The sequence below is a fragment of the Corvus hawaiiensis genome, chromosome 11, assembly GCF_020740725.1.
Source record: "Corvus hawaiiensis isolate bCorHaw1 chromosome 11, bCorHaw1.pri.cur, whole genome shotgun sequence".
Taxonomy (NCBI): Eukaryota; Metazoa; Chordata; class Aves; order Passeriformes; family Corvidae; genus Corvus; species Corvus hawaiiensis.
Window position 1 is genome coordinate 19767819 of NC_063223.1, and position 21247 is coordinate 19789065.

Genomic DNA, 21247 nt, shown 5'->3' on the forward strand with positions numbered 1-21247 from the left:
TGTGGAGGGTGTTGTCCATGCAGGGCAGGCAGGGGTCAGAGAGGGGAGCTGGCTGCTCCCCTCCCAGCAGGGCTCGGGGAGTGTGCTGTGGGAGCAGAGGGGCAAACTCCAGTGCCCGAAGCAGCCAGGCTGTACTGGTGGCACTGGGCTGCCGCGGTTTCACACGGTTATAGGGACACCGACTCCACCCTCGAGACCGAGTCCCCGACAGTGCCAAATGTCAATAATTGTAACGGTTCAGTGTTACCCGAACCAAGTGCTATTAAATACCCCTCGTGGCCGGTCCTAGAGCAATTAGAGCCTTCTGTGGGAGTTATCCTGCCTAGGAGGTGTCCGGGCACACTGAGGTGGTGAGGTGGTGCCAGTACAAGTGCCTGCTTGGCTGGCATGGCATGGAGCTGCAGCTCGTGGTGCTGGGGCATGGCCTTGTGTGTGTTATGGTGTGTGAGTGCTAGAAAGGGGAAGGAAAAAAAATGAGTAAATTATAAAAACCGTGACTGTTTGCTGGCGAAGCCGAGGAACAGCCCAAAATCCCCCATCTCCCAGTTTCCTGGTGAAATAAGTAAATAATAGTGAGGGTTGTTTAGAAGACAAAGAGTTGAATGATGGGATTTCTGTTCCCAGAGAGGTGGCTGATGGTTGTGAGCATGTGAGACCAACAAATCTCCCTCCTACCAAAATTAACAGGTGTAAAGGAGAAGTTGGAGAGTTAGGGGAAAGACACCTGGGAGAGAAGGAGCAGCATCCCTCTGCCACAATGACCTGAGCTTTCCCTGATCCCCAGCAGGCAAGGGAGGCACACCATGGCTTTAACAGACTGTGCCGAGGCCAAAGGCCCCATCCTGGACTCGTGTCCACCATCCCATCCCTTCACACATGTATCCAGGCTGATTCCAAGAGAAACAGGCCTGAAAAAGGGTTGGCAGTTATAGCAAAATAAATCTGCATCTGGATCTTACAGCATCAAAGCCTTGGGCCTTAAACTGGGATGGACAGCAGTTCTGGGGAGTAGAAGGGGGGGGGGTGGGAGGCTTGAGCCCCTCGGTCATGCTGGAAGGTGCTGGGTAAGGCAGTGCTGGGGGGTTGTTTTTTGGAGGATGGTGCCTTTCAGCCCAGTACAATGGGGCAGTAAGGTGATCATGGCAGGGTAATGGTGTCTGGCTCCTTGGGGTGATCTGAAACTCAGAGGGGGAACAGAGTGTGTCATGGTGGATGGGCTGGTCTGAGAGTGTTAGTGCTTAGACTGAGCTACCCCATCTTTTATTCTAAGCACCCATTCAGCAAACATTCTGTCTTACAAGGCCTCTTTAACAGCAGTTGCTGGCTGTCTTTCCTACTGAAACGGATGAGCACTAGCCCTGGATGCGCTCTAACCCATGCTGAGGAGCCTCAGTCACTGCCCTTAGCTACACTTGGCTTTGTACCTTGCTCTCCCAGCCCTGGCCTGTGGGAGATTTTTTAACCCCAGCCCTGCAGGGATGTGCTGCTCCCTCCCAGGGTGCTGGCAGGGCATTCCACAGGCTGTGTTCCATGGAAGGGTGCTGCAGTGCACCAAATGGGCCAAGCAGTTACTCAGGTCCCAGAACAGTGAGGACCACGCTGACAAGAGGGCACAGGCTGTGCTGGGCTCATCTGCTCACATTGTGGGAGGAAACAACATCCTCCCTGCTCCCCTCTGATGCAGAGGGAGGAGTAGGTCTTAGCCAGCTGGCAGGACTTTTAAATCTCCTTCCCCCCTAAGCCAGGGTATGTAACTGCTGCATAGAAGAAATACTGTATGGCACCACATCAGCCACGTGCTGGGAGTATTCCAGAAGATTATAGGATTCTTTCCAAGCAACATGCTTTTAAATAGATTAAATCATGATGCCAGGGTGGCAGGTGATTTTCCAAATGCTGAGAATTCTCCCCATCCCAAGCAGCTGCAGAATTATGGCCTGACTAAAACAAAATGATCCCTGCTAGTCCCCAGTTCTGAACCCCACTTTGCACCCAAGTTGGTGCAGTCACCTGTTCCCCAGCACTCTTCAGTGAGACCCCCAGAACTAAGGCAGTAGCATGGGCTGCAGGCAGCTTCCCCAGGCGTGTATTTACCTTCAGAGGCCAGGTCTGCTCGGGATAGGGGCTGGGGGGCTGCTTCAGCAGTTTTTTGGGAGGGGGGGGTGTAACCTGCAGGCCCTGCCTTCTTCCCCACAGGGTAAGGCCCAAACCCACTCCCTTTGGCTCTGTTCAGTGGAGTTAGGGCAGGTGTGGGAGTGGAGGGATGGCTCATATACTTACAGCACCTCAGGTTCAAGTCAAATGCATACACAGGAGTGCCATCCCAGGTGTTTTGGTTCTGTCTCACAAAACTAGCTGGTAAATTTCTCCAAAACAGCCAGGCCCAAATCAGCAGCAGATGCAGCCAGTTACAGCTGGGATATAATGCCAGAACAATATATGGACGGCTGGCACTGCCTCTCCCTGGAAGCAGTAGCTGAGTACATGCTTTTCTTTTTTTCCTCCTCCTGAGCTGCACATTTTTCTATGGTGAAGTTGGGTAGGATGGTTTCTGGTAAGGCAGGGGCTACTTCCACAGCTGTTGGGTGGCATATCCGATTTTCAATCCCCTCATTTAATCAGAATGCTGCTCCAATTGCTGGTCTTAAATGCTGTAATAATCACAACTTGCTCATCTTTATCGACTCTATAGGGTACAATTATCCATTTTAAGTTGCAGCAGAACCTTTCTTTTTAATTATTAACAAGCAGCCCTGGGTAAGTGCATTAAGTACATGCAATGCTGGAGGGGAAAAAAGCTATCCCTTCTTTCAGTTAAAAAGGAAATCCTTCCTCTTCAAGCAGTAAGACCTTGAGCCTTAGTGGAAACGAGCAGTTCTTGGTGGAAAACTGGTTGGAGTGTCAAGGAGTGAGAAGTCTCCAGTTCCCTGTTCTGCCTCACACCCTATTCTGAAAAGGGCCAAAACAGAGAAAGGTTTAAAGGGTGAGTGGATGTTATCTGAACACCTGGGAATAAACAGCACAGTCGTGGCCTTGTCCAGGCAAGCAGAGAGCACCCTCACGTGCCAGCTCTGAGCACAGGCCCAAGCTGCACAGCTGGGTGCTGCACCGTGAAGTAAAACACTCCACTGCCATCTCTTCCTCCTGTTCTGAGGGGCAGGGCCTCCTCTCATGCCTCAGCAGGATTTGCGCTCTGCCCCAACAGCCACAGGGCAGCTTGGGCAATGCCAAACCACAGGAGGAAGCCAGTGCTGCTCCCAGCTCCTGGCACACCCTGGGAGATGGGGAATTCCCTGCCTGAACTGCAGTGGACGCTCCAGAGCACCTCCCCACACAACCACAGCCCAGTGGCATCATCCAGCTCCCACACAGTGGTGAGGCTGCCACTGAGAATTCCAGGCTGTCAGGCAACCCAAGGGATCAGAACTGGAACTCACAGCTGCTGTGCCATGGCCAGGCTGAGCTCCCAAACCCCTGTTTCCTTTGCCCTTCCTTACTGCAGCCAGGTTCCAGCTACACCTGGCTGCTCTCAGCCAAGCCCTGCAGGCACATGGAGCACTGCTTTTGCATGGCTACAATTCACAGCCGTACACACAGACAGGACTTGTATTTAATTTTTTAATAAATACACTTTACATTAAAGAAAAAGGCCTTCAATTTGCAGTTTCCACACAGAGGGCAAGAGGGAAAAGAAAAAAAAAAAGAGAAAGAAAGATTAAAAAACTTGAACCACAAAGGGCAGGAGGGAGAAAAAGGGCTCAAACTTCAATCCCAGATTCCCATGTCTTCAGGAATACCAGGCTCTGACTAGGCCCACCCAGGATTTCAGCCTCCCACTACAGCTGGTATCACAGCGCAAATCTACATTAGCAAACACCCCAGGGGCTCTTCCCTGGAGGACAAAAGCATCTGGAACACACTGGTGCATTAGCAGGTATAACACCTGTAGTTCTTCTTTTTTAAAAATAAAATCATATTTAAAATAAAAATATTCTCACTCCTCAACAATATTAGAAACCATGATCCTCTTATTTCACTTAGTAGTTGCATAAATTTTAATTTCTTTTAATTTTAAACAATTTTTCTCCCCAAACCTACCCCATGGTAACAAGGTACTACAGGAATACAAAGGTCTCCCCTCTTTACTAGAACACTTGCCTTTTTTTTTTTCTTTCTTTTTTTTTTTTATAAAACTATTTCTGTTCTTTAGGAAAGAACTTTATACAAAGAAAATATATTGTGAAATATCTTCAGAAGTTTCCTTGAAGAGTCATCTCAGCCTAAAATAAAAAATAAAAAAAAAAAAAAGGCAGAGAGAAATGAGGCCTAACCCCAGGTCTCTTTATTGAGACTTAGCCCCGAGCCTCAAACTGACTCAAACCAACACAGCGGATCGGCAGGAGATCCTCAGGCTTTCCCAGGATAAGTAGGGCTGGGGTGCTCAGAGTCGGTTTCCAATTTGGTCTCTGGTCTTCTGCTGGGAAGGGAGCGTCGTCTCCTGCCCACACCCCGCCCGCAGCCGCTCCTCACTCATTCAGGGACAGGATGATGTCGTCCTCCAGGTCGGAGTTATCGGAGCTATCGGCTGCAAAGGAGACACGAGGGTTATGTTTGGTTTGTGGCAGAGGCACTTGCCCAGGCACAGGAGATGGTCACCCCTGGCAGCACCATCAGTGCTCCAAACCACTCAAAAGCAGCCAGGAAATCTGCACCAGAGCTTTCTTTCCCTGCTTAAAACAGAGGCTCAAGGAGAGCAGCTTAGCAAGTGCAGTTTCTATGAGCTGGCAGGTTTTTCCCCTGACAAGGTGGGGAGGACACCAGCAGAGAGCTGCCTGCACAACTTCCTGCACACAAAGGGCAACAACTCTTCATGCCAGGGGCTGGACAGATGTGGCAGTCGTTCCTCACAGCTGGACAGTGCCACCAGCCTGGCCCCTGCATGATGTGCACAGGGTAATTCCTCATGCAGTGAGTTGCACCCCACTAAGGTGGAAGCAATCCACGCATTCACAACCAGAACCGTCCTCTAGTAACTCAAAGGTTTCTGTAATGAATTTAACTACAGGTCACTTACTAAAGGTGACCTGTAATTTGTGCTTTTCCTGGTTTTCTTCATTGTGGTGCAAAATAAAGACATGAGGGGATTTACCAGAAGCAGTCACACACGCATACACACACGCTTTTTATCTTAAAACATAAGATCTCTCCTCCCTCAGTTGTGCAAGAAGGAAGCAGTAGCAGCTCTGGCAGCAAGAGGGCTCCTGCCTTACCTTAGAGGTGGTGTTGGTTCTTTTTCTTATGCGAATTCATTGGATGCAGCAGATAACTGGGTGTTAAAAATAGTTAAAAAGAAAAAAAAAAAAAGACACCAAGACTTCCACTTAGCCATCTCAGTAATGTGGATCTCTAAAATGCCTGTTAAGGTAAGAAAGACCTTCTGGAGGGTTCACCCCTTCTCAGATGCTATCCTTAGGGGGGGAAAAAAATCACAGGCAAGCAAACAGGGCACAAACCCTTTCCCCCAACCCTCCTCCCTGAAGATCAGCCAGCTGCCTTTCCACTGTGATCAGCAAGGGATGCTCCATCTCACCATCCATCGGACTGAGCCTAAGCTGAGGGGTCATCAGTGCTCCCAGAACAGCCACAGCCACATTGGGTTGCTGGAACACCAGCCACTGCTGCAGCAGCTACACTTACACAGTAAGAGGGAAAGAAGCACAAGCAAGATACCAATCCAGAAACTCTGGAGAAGAGAAGCTGAGAAAGTTGGAGTTTTGGGGGGTTTTTGTTGGGTGGGTTTTTTTTAACCCCAGAGAAAAGCTCTGAGAAAGGATCTCCTCACTATTCCCCAGTTCACCACATAACCTTCCAGTTCTGAGCTCTATGTCTGCAAGTAAACCTGACTGCAGTTAACTGTTTGGCATAGTTAGTTTGCACAGACCTGCCTGGAAGTTGCCATTTTGGATTACAGAAGAGGAATCAGAATCCAGAGTCAGCCATGCTGCTGGTGAGAATCCCATGTATTTCTTCCATCCTATGCCATATGTGCATTTCAAAAATTACACTCAGCCCGCCCAGGAAAAAGCTCTTGAAAGACCTGCACAATGCATTAACTGCTTTGACAAACAGATCTAATGTCCCCAAGGTGGTAACAAAGGAGGAGGAAGACAAATTCATACTTTAAAGGTTCTCCATGGATTATTTTTAAAAAGGAACACATAGCAACCAATGCCACTCACTCCTGTTTCAACTGTTCTCTGAATTATTTTGCTTTGAAAACACTCACTGTATGTTATGGAGGTTCACCCACAATACAGCAAGAATCTGCAGTAGGGAACACTCTAAATGTACCCCATGCCTCAGATCGGTCCTTGCTATGCTGGCAGTGCCCCTACAACTTTTAATTCTGGAACAAGCATAAGCAGAGAAAAATTTTAATTGTTCTTTGCTGGGGGGTGGGGAAACAGAAAGAAGTCAGATGAAATCACAGAGCAGCTGCCATAGAACCCCACTCATCAAACCCATCAAGGACCATGCATGCATCAGCCCAGCAGAGCTGCACTCCCTGCTCTGAGTTCCTGAAATTGCTGCTAAGCAACCTAACAGCCATGGGATGGGCTGCCTGCAGCTCCACAGCCATACCAGATCTAAGTTCTGCTCAAGTGGCTCTATCCATAAATGATGTACAGATGTGGCTGCTTCATAACACAGTGTTCTGCAGAGCACGCCTGAAACGCCTGTCAAGTAGCACCTCGTTTGTTCCAGGAAGAGTTATTGAAATGGCCTGAACATCCTGGCCATTCTGCCCCTTGGACAATTCAAGGTACAGCACCCCAGGTGCTCTCTGAAGAGCTTCTGGCCCTGCATTCCCCAAGGAAAAACAAGTGGAGTTGTGTCACGAAGATCCTGCCCACTACTAGGACACAGAGGTTCCCTGTAATCCCAAAATGTCACACTGCAATATGCTATTAATGACTGAGCTGTGCAAATATCCTTTATGGCTCTACAGTATAAACCTATTTCCCTCTAGACAACAGCAGAGTGACCTCAGAGAATAACTCTGGCAACCTAATGTGGCCACGTCCTTAAAAATGACTGAGCTACATTTCCACAGAAGACATGGATGAGTCTGCCAGCCACATCACTGCCAACGTGGGGCCTGCCATGCTTCATCCTCCAGCACACTGGCAGGGAAGCCTGATACGAGAGCTGAGATGGGAACCAATCTCCCATCACTGCAGGACTTCAAACACCTTGCACACCGTAATTACTCATCCTTACCAACCCCTTACCTTAAGGTAACTACATTATGTCCATTTTTACAGCTTGAAAATTAAAAATAACTAAATGGTTTGGCTACACATACTCAAAAATTGTGCTGCAAAAAAGGGAACAGAATCTGGTGTCACAAATCCCAAGTCTGATGCTATCCTACTCACCTTCTTTCTTGTGAAGCATTTTTCCAAATTTTATTGCTACATAAAAAGTTCAGACCTTTCTTTCTTATACACTCATACACACACACTTTATATTTTCAAATCACTGTATTTGTGGAATGCCAGCAAAAGAGAACAATTTAAATTATATTCCAAAAGTTATGTTAGCTTCAGAATAGTCTAATAAAGGAAGTGAAGTCAGAAATGCCATGTTAGCTTTGCACTTTAAGCAATTGCAAAAGAGAAAGAACAGCACCAAGGATCAAAAATGCTTCTCTGTCCTTACAGGCTCACATGAGGCAGAGAGGACAGGTGAGGTAACAGTTAAACCTGTGTCCCCTTGAAAGGCAGGACAGGCAAGCCATCAGACAAAGCTTCTTCACATGGAGTTCTCACACACACACACACACACACACACAGCTGGGAGCACTTGAAGAAAGGAGATACCTCCTTTTCCAGAATGCACAGTTGTTCTCTCACGTAAGAGCTGCTTTTACCAGCAGATTACTGAGAGAAGCCACAGGTGAACAAGCACGATGATGGTCTGTGACTCATACTAACAAGGGACAAGTCAGTTAAGTCATTTCAGGGGAAATTTAGATGCTGCCTCTTTGTCAGGACCTTAAGCAGCGGATAAGGTCACCGAGGTGGGCACACACTTACTATCTCCAAGAATCAGCTCAACTTCCTCATCAGCATCAGAATCTTCATCTTCACCCTCATCTCCCTCTTCCAGGAGGTTGGCAATCTCCTCATCATCGGAGGGAGAAAAGTCATTTTCTCCATCCTCACCAGCATTCTCGTTGTTCTCATCCTCCTCCAGCTCAGCCTCCAGCAGCTGGTCCGTGTCTAGTTCATCAAGGTCATCTGTGTCATCATCATCTTCATCATCATCTTCTTCCTCTTGCTCCTCTTCCTCCTATAAAGACAGCAAAAACAGTCCATTGCAGACATTAAGATACATGTAAAATGGAACAAGAGTAATTAAAGAAAACCTATAGTTTTCACTTCTCCCCATATCCAGCCACCAAACATAAACACTCTCCCATCACCCATCTAAGCACTCTCTCCACAGCTTCAGAGCATCACACATGCCAGATCACCTGCAGGTCTGCAAAGTCTTAACTGCAAAATGCTGCTGCAAACAGGTACCATTGGCTCAAGCTCCTCTCTGGGACTGGCCACCAACACAAAGCACCCTTGAGAAGGACATGCAGTAAGACCTGTTAATCCATGGCTTTGTTGCTAGTCTTGTGCAAACTGCTTTAGTTTCAGCAGGACCAAAACCTCCACTTGACATCAAGCCACATGCACCTTCAGTCTCTGTCATTCCCATTTGGATGAGGTGTAAAATGTAGGGAAGGATACTTTCAGCCAAGGCCAATCCCTGAATCACTCAGCTTCAGATGACAGAACTGTTCAAGGCAGCTCAGAAGTCTCATCTTTGATATTTACCTGTGGATCAAGATCCTTCTCTATTAAACCATAAGAATTTGCATTCAGTAAAGCAACTGAATTCCTCATTGTACAGACAAAATCCAGCGATCTGTGTGTAGTGGATAAGACTGAGTGGGAAGGAGCTGTAACAGTTCTACCCTTCTTCCAGACAAACTGCCATCACAAGCCAAGCTCCAGGGTGTTCCAGGACTGAAAGAAAAGCTTCAATTCCCTGCACATCTCAGTCACTGCCTGCTTCTCTAACAGAATGCTCTCAACTCTTTCAGTCCTAATTGCCCCTTTGTTTTGGGAGGAGACACATTCTGCAAAATTAGGAAGCAATTAAGATAAATATCTAACAACCCACTTCAAGGGTTCCTTTGGTCCTCAAGCTCACCACACTCCCACTGAGCTGTTTAGACTGCTGCATTTTCAGATCTAAAGGGACAGAGGAAAGTCCTTTACTGTCATCTCCCCAACCTACTTTTTCTTCAGTCAGTGCTATAAAAAACCACCACACCCACACAAATCCAACATCTGTCACAGGCAAGAGAAATAAAGACGAAATGCCTGAGTAAATGGTATTGTTTCTTCACTTGCAAAAGGCAGCCAAGTCTTCACTGCTGACCAGAAATGCCGCGTTATTAAATGCAGATTACAGTATAAAAGCAATGGTTTGCTACATAGTTTCCTTTATGAAAGAGCTTATATGAAATACAATATTAAAGCCAACCTGTATTAAAGCCTGTGCTTATTTCAAGCAATTGCAACTTTACTTTGAGTCAGTGAGTCCTCAGATAAACAGACATAATTGTATACATACTGGGAGAGGAAGTATCTTACTTGCAGTTCACAGTTTTAAATTGCAGTGCCATACTCGGTATAATTTTCTATAAAATATACTTAATTGAGTATAAAAGCTTTACCTTAATAATTTGTATTTATTTTTGTTAAATGCAGTATCTGCAGAGAGACCAATGTCTCAAATTTTATTACTCTAGTCAGAATTGAAAAGCTGATTAAAAACCAAAAAGGCAGGAGAGTTTATTTTCATTTTTCATTGTCTAAACAATTTTGAAGCAGAAAAGAGATATCAATTTATTCAAAAATCTTAGAAAAATTAAGCGAAGTTTCTCAGTGTGGAGATAGAGACACACCTGTAGACATTGGGAAAAAAGTATGTTGTCTGCAAGATTCATTTAGAGTCCATGTCGGTAAAAATTGAAGGATTCTGAAATTAGTTAGGTCTCTTCTTTGTTTCTACATCTGTGGAATTTCTGAAAGTATTCTTTTCCTAAATATCTAGTCCACAAGGACTCAAAATGTCAAAACTACTAAATTTGATAATGTTTCATATGTAACGTATTTATTGGAAATTGATTTACTGTTTCATCAACATTCTAATTCAAGCTCAAGGCAAGGCATTTATACCAATATCACCCTTCAAATACAGGATGAAATGAAATGTAGTTGCATAGAGCTAAAAATCCCTTCTGGCTGACAAGGCTAAGAGCCAAATTACACAGAAAGATTGTATACTTAGCTGCAAATTAGCTTTGAAGAGTTATACCAACCAGTGAAGGAAAAATAATTTGTGAAAATACAAACAAGAGCTGAAATGCTTCCACTTTCACAGTTTAAATTACTTAATCTGAAGTTGGTGATTAGAATCAGGCCACATTCATTTAAAAACCACCTAAGAACAGTAAGATGAGATCAAAATTATACCTGTCCTTGGTAAAACAGAGAATAGTGTGTAACTTATGCTACAAGAAGTCACGTGTGCATGTGAGTGTGACACACACAGTGACACCCTTACAGAGCTGGAGGGGTGACACGTGGCAGGGCTCAAGAGGAGCATCTTCATCAGTGAGGAGGAAACCTGTACCATGTCATGTTTTAAAGAACCCAAACATAACTTGGCCACTGTGAAGCTTCTGCTAAGCTACAGGCAAATAAATTCTGCCTCAGCTTGTGAGCCAAGCCAAGCACAAGCTCGGCAGGCCCAGTGCAGCATTCCCGGCTGGAGCAGACGGCTTCACACAGAGCCTGGGGACAGCTCTCCAAACAAAGCACCCGGAGCTTCTGCTCCCAAACCCAACCCCTGGGACACACAGCTAAGGAAGGGGTGAGGGAGTGCCAGCTGCAGTCTAACACCACCACATGTAAGTGATATCCAGGCTGTTCATGAGGCCCCAGGATAAATCCTCATGAGACACCACAACTGTCTCATGTAAGGGATGCCTACGTAGGTAGAAAATGGCACCTTCCCCAGGGACTCAAACAAGCACACTGAGTAAGAGTGGGGGGAAAAAAAATCCTTGTGCCATGTCACAAGGGAAGACAAGACAGCTATTCCAAACCATATCCAAGTTTGTGTAGGAAAAACCCGGGAAACCAAGCCCCTGCCTACTCATCAATGGCTCACTTTGGGCAGTGACAAAGGTGCTGCTGGAAAAAAGAACCAGCATGCATATCCATGCAAAACAAGGAGGCACCTGTGCTCATCTTCCTCATTGGAGTAAACCCATCCATAGAACCCATGGACCAGCACACACCATAGGACTTAATATCAAGGAATTGTTTCAGCTATGACTAACTCCTTTAGATGCCTAAAGATATTCTTCTAACTGGAATGTTCTCTGTAAAAGCTTGGATCAGAACTTGAACTGTTCATAGAGTATTCATATTCCTCCTCTGCTTCCTTAGAGAATATTCTCTTCCCTCTCCAAGAGAAGTCACTTCACAGCTACCAGTTCCCTCTGCAGAAGGCACAAGGGTAGGACTACAGAATCCCAAACTGACCATCTCATAACCTTCTCTCTGTAAAAGGTTCTACCTCCCTCCCTATCATCACTCTGACTCCTGGTCTGGTATTTGTGTGTGCCCTGTACTGCAGCAAGGTGCACGATGATTGCAATGCAGCCACACTGAACCCCCATATTCTCATGGAATTAATGGAAAATTACAAACAACCTCAATCTGAGGCTGTGAAGGAGGGCAGGGGGTGGAAAATCTATTGCCTGCTCCTTTTTAAATAGAGCAGGTAGTTCTCAGAGGGCCATGGTGGAGTCCAGCTCTTGAACTAAGGATGTCACACTGCTCTCCACTTTAGTTACACTGTGATTCAGGTATATTAATTAGTTGTAGATACCTAAACTTTCGATTAATTTAAGGGAGTTCTACCTTGATAGATGCCAAGAGCAGAACAGTTTTGAGTACTCACTGACCCTTAGTGAGACTCAAATCTGTAATTCGATATTACAGAGATACATATTAATTTTATTAATTAATGAGTATGAATACTAAGGGGTTTCTGTGTTATGCTCCCAATACTGCACCAGTGTCACCCCTCTTCATCCCCAGCACACACAATGTCACTACATAACAGCTGACATTGAGGTATTGACATGTCTGGATGGCCAAGTCTTTCTGCTCATCAAAAACACAAGGGTCATGATTACAGTAAAGGAATTTCATCTAGGAAACATCCACTCTGTTTCATACACAAAATGGTTTCCTGGTCTCACTCTCTGCAAAAATACTGACAGAGTATTTCAGTCTAGTTAAAGCAAAAAGGCTGCAAAAATAAGGCAATGAACAAAGGTGACAATTTCAAGCAAACAAACAAAACCCAGTTAAAATTATAAGGGGACAGCAAAGAGGGAGGCTCCAACTTTCATGTGGAACAGCTATCTACAGGATAGGACGTCCACACAAGGACAGGCCCCAGTATAACTTGCAAATTGTTTGACTCTAGCTAATTTGATTCAACTAATAAAGGCTAGTTTAGGCTGAAAAAGACCATCTATACAAAGGATTGTATTAGTTTAACTCAAGAAGTCTTAAGCATGTAAGTCAGTAACATATGGAATCATCAGTTACATATTTTAGAGGAACTATCTGTTCTTCTAACATCAGACTCCAAAATGGGACATTTTATTTAAATGTGCATTATTTCTCAACACTCATTAACTCACCCAAATTCACTAATTCACTTACACAGTAACATATAAACAGCATCAATACACAGTCCATGGCCCTGGAAATGCTTTAAGGATGTTTAAGAGGGCAAAAGTGATTCCCATCAGCTTTCTAACACACCTGCATACAGGAAGATTTACAGAGATGTAATAGTACAAGAAAACCTGAACATAAACTTACAGAATATGAAAAGTTGATTACACAGCAAAGGATTATCTTGAGATCATCTTAAAGCAAATTACTGGTAACTTAACTCCACTACCAGTTTGCTTCCAGAAAGCAGAGTAGATTCGGTTCAATTAATTTATCATTTATTACCCCCAAAGGAAAAAACTAAACAACAGCCCCTAAAGGAATGGCAGATACTGGGGTTGCTGCACTGGAACAAAAAAAACCTGCTTGACCTAATTCTTCATTTGCCAGTTTTTACAGCCCTTTCAGAGCTTAATACATACCCTTTGCACTTGTTCAAGCATTATGTGTTTTCTGCCACATTGTTCTTTCATGCTTGTTGGCACACACTACATAAGCTTTCATCATCATCATAGAATTTCTTACCATTCCCCTTTACCAATCATCTTGCACATACAAAATTGACAAATTTGTCTTTTGTGGGTAGCACAGTTTATTGATATTTAACATACTCACTGGTGTTCATCCCTCAAAAATCATTCAAAGGCTCAGGAAAACCCCAGTATTTCACTTATTCAAACTGATGCAAAATACATGTTAGCTAAGCAGAACTTTAACTTTTTGATTTTAACATACCTCTGTAATGTATTCTAACATTAAATTAGTGTATGTACAAAGTGCTTCCAGGAAGTATGACTTACAGCACTGCAGATCTGCAGTATATAAAAATAGACCAGCCTGCTTTTAAGTACTCTCAAGACATTTTTATAGAGCTTTCTTACATTTCTTAATTCCAAAATTTTTTATAACCACGTGACCAGAATTTGAGACTTCTCCACTGCAGATTACGCAATCTCTCAAATCTACACTAGGCTGGCATTTAGTTGCCAAAGGAAGACCCCACAGGTCTTTTCCAATTGTTGATATTTGGGTTGGAAATTCTGATTCAGTTTTGACATCTACAGGTCACTGCTTTTTTGCTTGACATGGTTTCAGCTATTACAAAAAGCTTTATCTGTTTGTCTCACACCTCACTGACTTTTCCTTCCTCTACTAGGAGCTGATTCACAGTGCAAAACCAGGCAGCACATCAACAGTTCAGCCCAGCTTCTTGGGACTGCTCCATGAACTCCTTTCCCAGGCCCTGCTCACCTCCCATCAGCACCTCCAAGGCAGCACCTCTCACCTCCAGCTGCTTTCCAGCAACACTTCCTCCCTCTGAAAACACAATCTCTGTTGCACCTCTCAGTCTGAATCATGCTAGATGGTATTACTCTAACTATTCTCATTTTCATCTATCTTTTCTCTATCTGCAGAACAATTAATCCCATGTTAGAAAAGCTTTTCCCACTATTTCAAATGTTTCAGCTCCTATTTAATTCACTTCTGGCTACTTTTACCTAAGTCAAATTATCTGCTGGTAACATCTGCTTCTAGCAGTTATTTATTTCATCTAGGCTTGTTTTCTTTTTAAAGAAATTCATGTTTCCCATAGTCTCATTATTTTGGTTAATTTATTTGCTTTTGCAAGAAACAGCCTACCGGTTTACTTCACCCTCCTTCCCCAAGTTTCTCTTACAGTGAATTTGTCTGGTCTCTTCCAGATTATCAGTATTATTTTAATTACTCCCTATTTCCAGCTTGGGAAGGGGCTTTGCTTTCACAAAAAAGGACATATGATCGTTGTTCAAATACAAGTGTACTGAAGAACGTTTTACCCAGAGGAGTAAGTATCTCCTTGTTCCAGTAATTTATCTTTCTCCACAGACAGTCCCCTTGTCACATCTTCTGACAATGGTACTCCTTGCTGTGTACCATGCTGGTATTTTCTGGGCCTTTGCTATGCAGTTCCCAAGAGTGACAATGTCTGGTTTTCAGTCACTTAAGAGTTTCTATCCAATTCCTCCCCACGCCCCCCCCAACCACTTCTTAACACTCCTGGACAATGGGTAGTGGAAAAAGCTTAAATACAGCCAACAGACTCCCTGGTCAAGCATGTAAGGAATTGCACATCCTAGATTACCTACTGTCCATCCTTCCCCTCAGCTGGCAAACCCACTTCCTGTTATGTATCATTAAATTAATTCTAAGTATTCATCTCCTTCACACTACAGGGCTGCACCTACTTTTATCTTCTTGGCTACTTCAGGGTTAGAATTTCTACTTCTTCGTCGCCATTAGTCACAGAGCTACAAATGTAGAAGCCCGGGAAGCTGCAGAAGTTACTATATGTAACAAGCAAGGAATCTTACCATAGGCTTCTATGCAGGTGTAGGTATGTGCAGATTTAAAACAGGAAACAGCACACAGCGTACAGAATGTCACAGAGGCAAAACATGGAGTGAAGAAATAAAAAGCAGTTAATCTCTTAGTCTGTGCAAGTAGGTTTAGCTTGTCTAACAATGACTACTTACCTGTGATGAATGACAAACCACCCATGATACAGACAAACAAAAGCTTTAAGGGAATGGGCCTCACATGGATCAGGAGGTTCAGGTGGGGCTCTTTTGAGCAAATTCTGGTTTTGCCTATGAAATGTTTCCATTTCAACCTAACTGTATGCACCTGATGATAATCAGCCTAGCTCCAGTCGCTGTCCTCTGAGGCATGTGCCAGCCACCACTTCACAGCTGGTACCTTCCTTAATGCTTGGGATAAAGGAGTTTTAAGGTGACTGTTATTATATTCCCTGTGCTGCAGGGCTCAGAGGTAAAGTAAGGAGTACAGAATTAGGTACAATTTCTCAATATGCTTCTCTTCCTTTCTCTTACTGATCTCACACTCTCACTTACAAAAACAAATTCATTCCTTTAATTCCATGACAAAGAAAAATACTGCATAAAGGAATTTCAAGGTTTGGCAGGTAAATGAACTCCCTCTCCATGGACAAGAATTTGTTCCTTTATTTTCTCAAGCCTCTGACTGGCATTTCTCATCACAGCTCAGGCAGCTTCTATTTTCTTGGATCCCAACTACTGTGGCAATTCTAGAAAGAAGTGTTAGGCAAGAGGAAGGACATCTTTGATTTATGTCACTGAACAGGCAGAATATGTTTTTATCTCTGCTGAAGCTGTTTTACTCCATAATACTAAGTCTGCCCTTCTGGAAACTCCAAATACTTATCTCTTTCCAAGAATTTCCTCTGTTTGCACTGTCTGAAAGCTACTGAAAATAGATTCTGAAACAGTAGAATAGGCTAAAGCAGTCACAGTTATTTGCTACTATCTAAAAATGTGGTAAGAAGTACAGGCACTGTTCTTTTAAATATCTGTTTTGGAGGATGCCTGTTCAAAAGATGTGTCTGTTATATAAAAGGGTCTCTGATAGAAACCACTCATTACTCAGCCTCCCCAGCAGCAACTAAGCTCAAAGATTCCTACAAAGGTGTGCAATAAACACATATTATCACTTGACACATTTGTCTGAAAATACCCATTCACAGCTATTATTCTGTAAACCATTTTATCCTTGAGTAAGATTTGAATCTTCAAATATTACAGGAACAACTCCCAAAACAAACCCTTCCTTAAGGGTCCCTGATGACATAAATCATTCTAGTCAGCTTATAGTGGCAAAGCACCACCATGGTCTGATGATTCCCAAGTATTAGTGCCAATATGGATTAAGGTTTGTGGGGTCTTTCCCCAGCAAGTAAGTATTTGCATGAAAAAAACAAACCAACTATATCAAACAACAGCAATAAAGTACAGTGGAATTACTGTTGGAATTACTGTTGCAGGCAGACAGGGGGACAATCCTAAAATAAAAGTAGAAACTGGGATCACAAAGACCACATAGAAAGCTGAGGAAAACATTCTCCACCCTGGCTAAACCATACGTTAGAATAGTGGTTGTCTTTCAAGTCTTTAATGCCTTATCAACAAAGTTTATTTCCCATCACCTAGAATTTTCTAAACCAATGCAAAAAGACAAATTACACACCTACCATCAACCATTTCGATAGCCCAGAAGCACTGCAGGATAATTAACAGTTCTTCAGGTCTGGCAAAAGAAGTAGAACACACTTTATAGGACAGGGACAGCTAGGTGAAGCAATGTGCTGCTGAAGCCATAAATCTCTGAACATGACAATAACTGAGGACACTGCTTGAGCCTCACAGATGCAACATCACCCACACGTACCACAGAGAGAAAAACAGCCCTTAAACAACTAATACGGAAAGAAAAGCTAAAACAGGGAAGTAAAAATGCACAGACTGAAAATCCTAAAACCCACTCAGAAGATCACCTCATCCAGACTTCAGTTTCCCAGTTTTGAGTCTACTCTGTGTTCCCTTGGTTTCAGCTTTTCTGAGCACATAATATTTCTGAAGTCTCCTTTTCTAGCCCGTAGCAGCTGCCATGTGCCATTTCCTTTGAAATTCCTCATCTGCCTCACTACAGAAGACAGTAGATTAACAAGTGAAACAGGGGATACTAATCAGCCAAGAAAGAGAAATAAGTAAGAATAAAGCAAGCCAACAACCAAAAGATGGTCCAAGATCTGCACCAGTAGCTCAGACACCCAACTTATTTTTTGCTAAATCTAACTGAAGGAGTGTATCAGAACAGTGGCAAACACAGGAGGAAAAACAGGAAGATCTTGCAGCCAGACTGAAAAGTAGAAAACCCTTACATATTTCCCTTTATGCTGAACAGTGTTTTGCAAATACTTGTAAGACTGCTGGTTATTGATGGACACATTTGGATACTCACCCAGTGGTGAAATAATTCACAGAACTCATGAAAGTTCAAGGCAAGAACACTGCTATTTTTGGAGTAAAACACCCAACAAAAAGAGCTTGCAAACAGACTCTTGCTAAGCATGTTACATCTTCAGTTTCCCTCAGTACATAGTAAGTACAGACCATCAACATTCATTAGCATTTGTTCTGCTTAACAAGGCTTGACAACTCTGGATTAGTGGCCATACCTAGGGAAAGGCAGCCTCCCAGGAATCTCACTGGAAAGGCTGGTACAGCAGCAGGGAAGAACCCAGCCTCACTGGTGATGTCCTCGAGCATTTCAAACAAACCCACAAACATTCACTGCAGAAATCCTATGCTCAAGCCACTGAGTCAGCCCATCATTTAGTTTGAGGGCAATTTATGTAGCAGATCAGTTGATCTTGCAAGGTTTGGATTGAGATAGGAGGAATAATATAGTTGTTTTGTTTCTTAAATTACAGAAGGAACTGAAAGATAGCTATAGGCCAAACATCCCTACTAGGTTCATTTTAAAGACTGTCAGTCTTTGCTTTTTGAAAAAGCTGCCATGGAGCCTTCAGCTGACATTTGTCAGAACTGACATCATGAGGTGTCAAAATTCAAGGTTAAAAAAAAAAAGTCAGGCAGATATTTTTCTCCACAGTTCTTGTCTCTTAACACAACTTTAAAAGCAATTTTATTGTGCATCACATTACTTCTGAGCAAGGCTTGCCCATCAGCCACCCTTCTGTTTGAGTACTCATTACTTTCTGTACAGGCAAAAAAATGTGCCCATGGGCCCTTGTAGGTCAGATACAAAAATCCACATATGCATCAAGTCAAGGTGTGAGAGGCAGGGGTCAAAGAGATTCCTTTCTGCCTTAAAAACCTTGATGAAAAAGATGCCAAATTCATGTTAATTCATATGAATCATGAAGATCAGAAAGCACCCTCTCTTTCAGCTAGAAAAGGTTTTAGAGTATCTGTGAGAAGTTCCAACAAGTTTGAAATGTTATACCCAATTTTTCAAAAGCTAAATCACAGAAACTAACGAGGCAAATACTAAACACCTACACATGTGGGAGGATATGCATACAAACAAAAATCCTTCCATCAAGGAACCTCTTCTTGGTCTCAACAGACAAGTGTACCAGAGGGATTCTGTCTTTATTCAGGAAAACCTCTATTCATTCTAGCTCAATGTTGGATGTCTCTAGAGACAAAAGCTGTCTTTTGCAAACCTAAGACAAAAACAAACCTGAAGAAAAAGCATAGAACAGCTGTAGGGACAGAAAGCAAGGGGGTTATTTATGTTTGGCTAGATATATGTACATTGAATTGAATTTGGGTTCATAAGTGTTGCTTCTATTAAAACCAAATCTCTCTTACTAAAGAAATTTGATTGTAACCATCCCTAGAAGTTGTTGTTTAGGAAACAGGTACAGACCCCAGCAATGGAGACCATAAAAAGCAGCAGTTATGCAATACCAACTAGTCACTCTGAGCTTGCAAATCAATCCAGGAGCAGCTTTGTTTGAACACTCCATCAGCTTCACAGAAATGCTTTTAGCACACTTAGATTCTGCCTGGGGCCACCTCTATTTGTAAGACAGGAAGTGTCCCCAGTCACATCTGATGGATGGCAGATCCCTTATCTCTACTGAGTACCTGGTGTTACAGCCTGGAACCATTGACTGCCTTGCACAAACACAGATCTCCCTTAAGTCAACACTTACCAGTGATTTTGCAAAGCAGTGCCCTGACAGCTGCTAGTTAATCATTGTACAATGCAAAACTCATTTCTGCTACAAACTATTTTTGGAGATTCTATAAAGAAAATATGAAATAGTTTACTAAAATATACTGAAAGTGAACAAAACCAGTGGAAGTGGAGACGGAAATAGTAAATATTGCCCAAGGCAAGCACTGTATGGTTGGGATGTAGAAAGGAAGGAAGGAGCAATAATCTCTCCTCCCTTTCCATTGCTTCCCAATAAATTTTATTCTTTTAATCCATCCAATATAGGGATAAAAACAGTGACCAATGATTTCAAAAGAATACCAAGACTTCAGCTGCAACCTTGTAGCACACTCAGTGGCCAGGACAGCACACTTCCCACCCAAAGGAGTGTTTTACTGTCAGAATTACAGGGAAAGGGTAATAACAACAACTCATTGCAAAGAAAATTACTCTTTCCTGAGATCTGCTCTCCAGTCTTCTGAACTAGAAAGTACAAGTTTTAACCTAGCAACAGGAAGATTCAGAGATAGAAAGGGTAGCACAAATCCAGCTCTCTCCATACAGTCTGGGAAAAAAACTCCACCAAAGTATTACCTTCTAGCATTCTTTGGAAAAAGGTGAAGTCAGCTTTTCTCACAGGAAATACAAATGTATGATTTACTAGAATGCAGACACCAAAGAGCAAAGAATAATGTGTTTAAAATCTTTAGGAAATTGAAGCATAAGGTCTTTGCCTGTCCAAAAAAAACCCCAAAACACCTGACACCCACAAAGTTACAAACTGATTCTGTGGAATTTTAATTCTCACTTTACTGTAGTAAGCATTCTGTGCTACTGTGTATTCTACCAGCTGCACCCTGAGGGGCACTTACTGCAGCTCTGAGCTCTTTTGTCAAGTTGCCAAACAGCTGAGAAGGAAAACCAACACATCCCAGTGCAAACCTACAGCCCTCTTTAAAATTCTTTAAACCTTTTGCTGTGTGGAAGTACTGTGCAGTTTCACTGAATTAGTCACAAGTTGTGCCTCTTTCTGAAGTTGGTGATAAATTATGTCCAAATATGAGACTTGGAATTGAAAAGAGGAAAGCCTCAAGCACTACTGTCTATACTGGGGGTTGAAATACTTCAAAAAAAAAAAAAAAAGCCGAACAAAAAGCAAAGCTTCTGATCAAGACTGAATACTTAAGGAAATTAATAAATAAACTATAAATGACTGTGTTAGTTTACAGCACACAAAGTTACTGTTCACACTGGTTCTGCACACACGGTCTTAGTTTACACTGACAGTAAAGTGATCTATTTCACATTAGGTGAGGCCAAATGAGTCCTCTGTACTTTCTGGGTAATAAATGAACACATGTAGAGGGCTAACAGCTACTCTTGAACAGCCAGGTTAATGCTATGCTTCTCACCTGATCTTCTTCTTCATCCTCCTCATCTTCTGCCAGCCGCTGCCGGCCCACTTCATAGAGCCTGCACACCGTGTCCATGTTCATGGCATCCATGCTGCCTTGGTTCTGCAGGGGAGATGCCCACACAGAAGTTAGCCCCAGGAATTGAGCTCAGCTGTCATATTCAATGCTACATCTGATCTCAATCACAGAAACATTTGCAAAATCCTTCCCTCCCATTTACCAGCAGCAGTACAATTAGCACTAAAAATGAGTCTCTTTGGTTTCAAGACCTGCCATGTTCCCTGAAGTAACATTTCCAGTGACTCCTATAAAAGAAAATTTTCTTGGTCTCACAACCCTTGTCATCTGCAACTTCAGTAGTTAAACATGAAGTTAGCCCTGCTACAAATTCTTGAC

The 21247-nt window shown here is 43.2% G+C and overlaps 1 protein-coding gene across 3 annotated transcripts in view; it reads right to left on the reverse strand.

Annotated features, from left to right (window-relative positions):
• Nucleotides 1-3604: 3604 nt before the first annotated feature.
• DCAF1 (DDB1 and CUL4 associated factor 1) overlaps nucleotides 3605-21247 on the reverse strand; it is a 49092-nt gene continuing 31449 nt past the window's right edge. Inside the window, exons 22-25 of one of the 3 annotated variants that reach the window (XM_048315503.1) lie at nucleotides 20849-20953; nucleotides 8100-8355; nucleotides 5271-5326; nucleotides 3605-4585 (exon numbers count right to left, since the gene is read on the reverse strand). In XM_048315503.1, coding sequence (XP_048171460.1) covers nucleotides 5307-5326; nucleotides 8100-8355; nucleotides 20849-20953 — 381 coding nt within the window. In that variant the 3' untranslated portion in view covers nucleotides 3605-4585; nucleotides 5271-5306. Of the gene's footprint in view, nucleotides 4586-5270; nucleotides 5327-8099; nucleotides 8356-15256; nucleotides 16992-20848; nucleotides 20954-21247 lie in introns of those variants that run through there. The other 2 variants (XM_048315502.1, XM_048315504.1) reach the window with 2 other exon arrangements.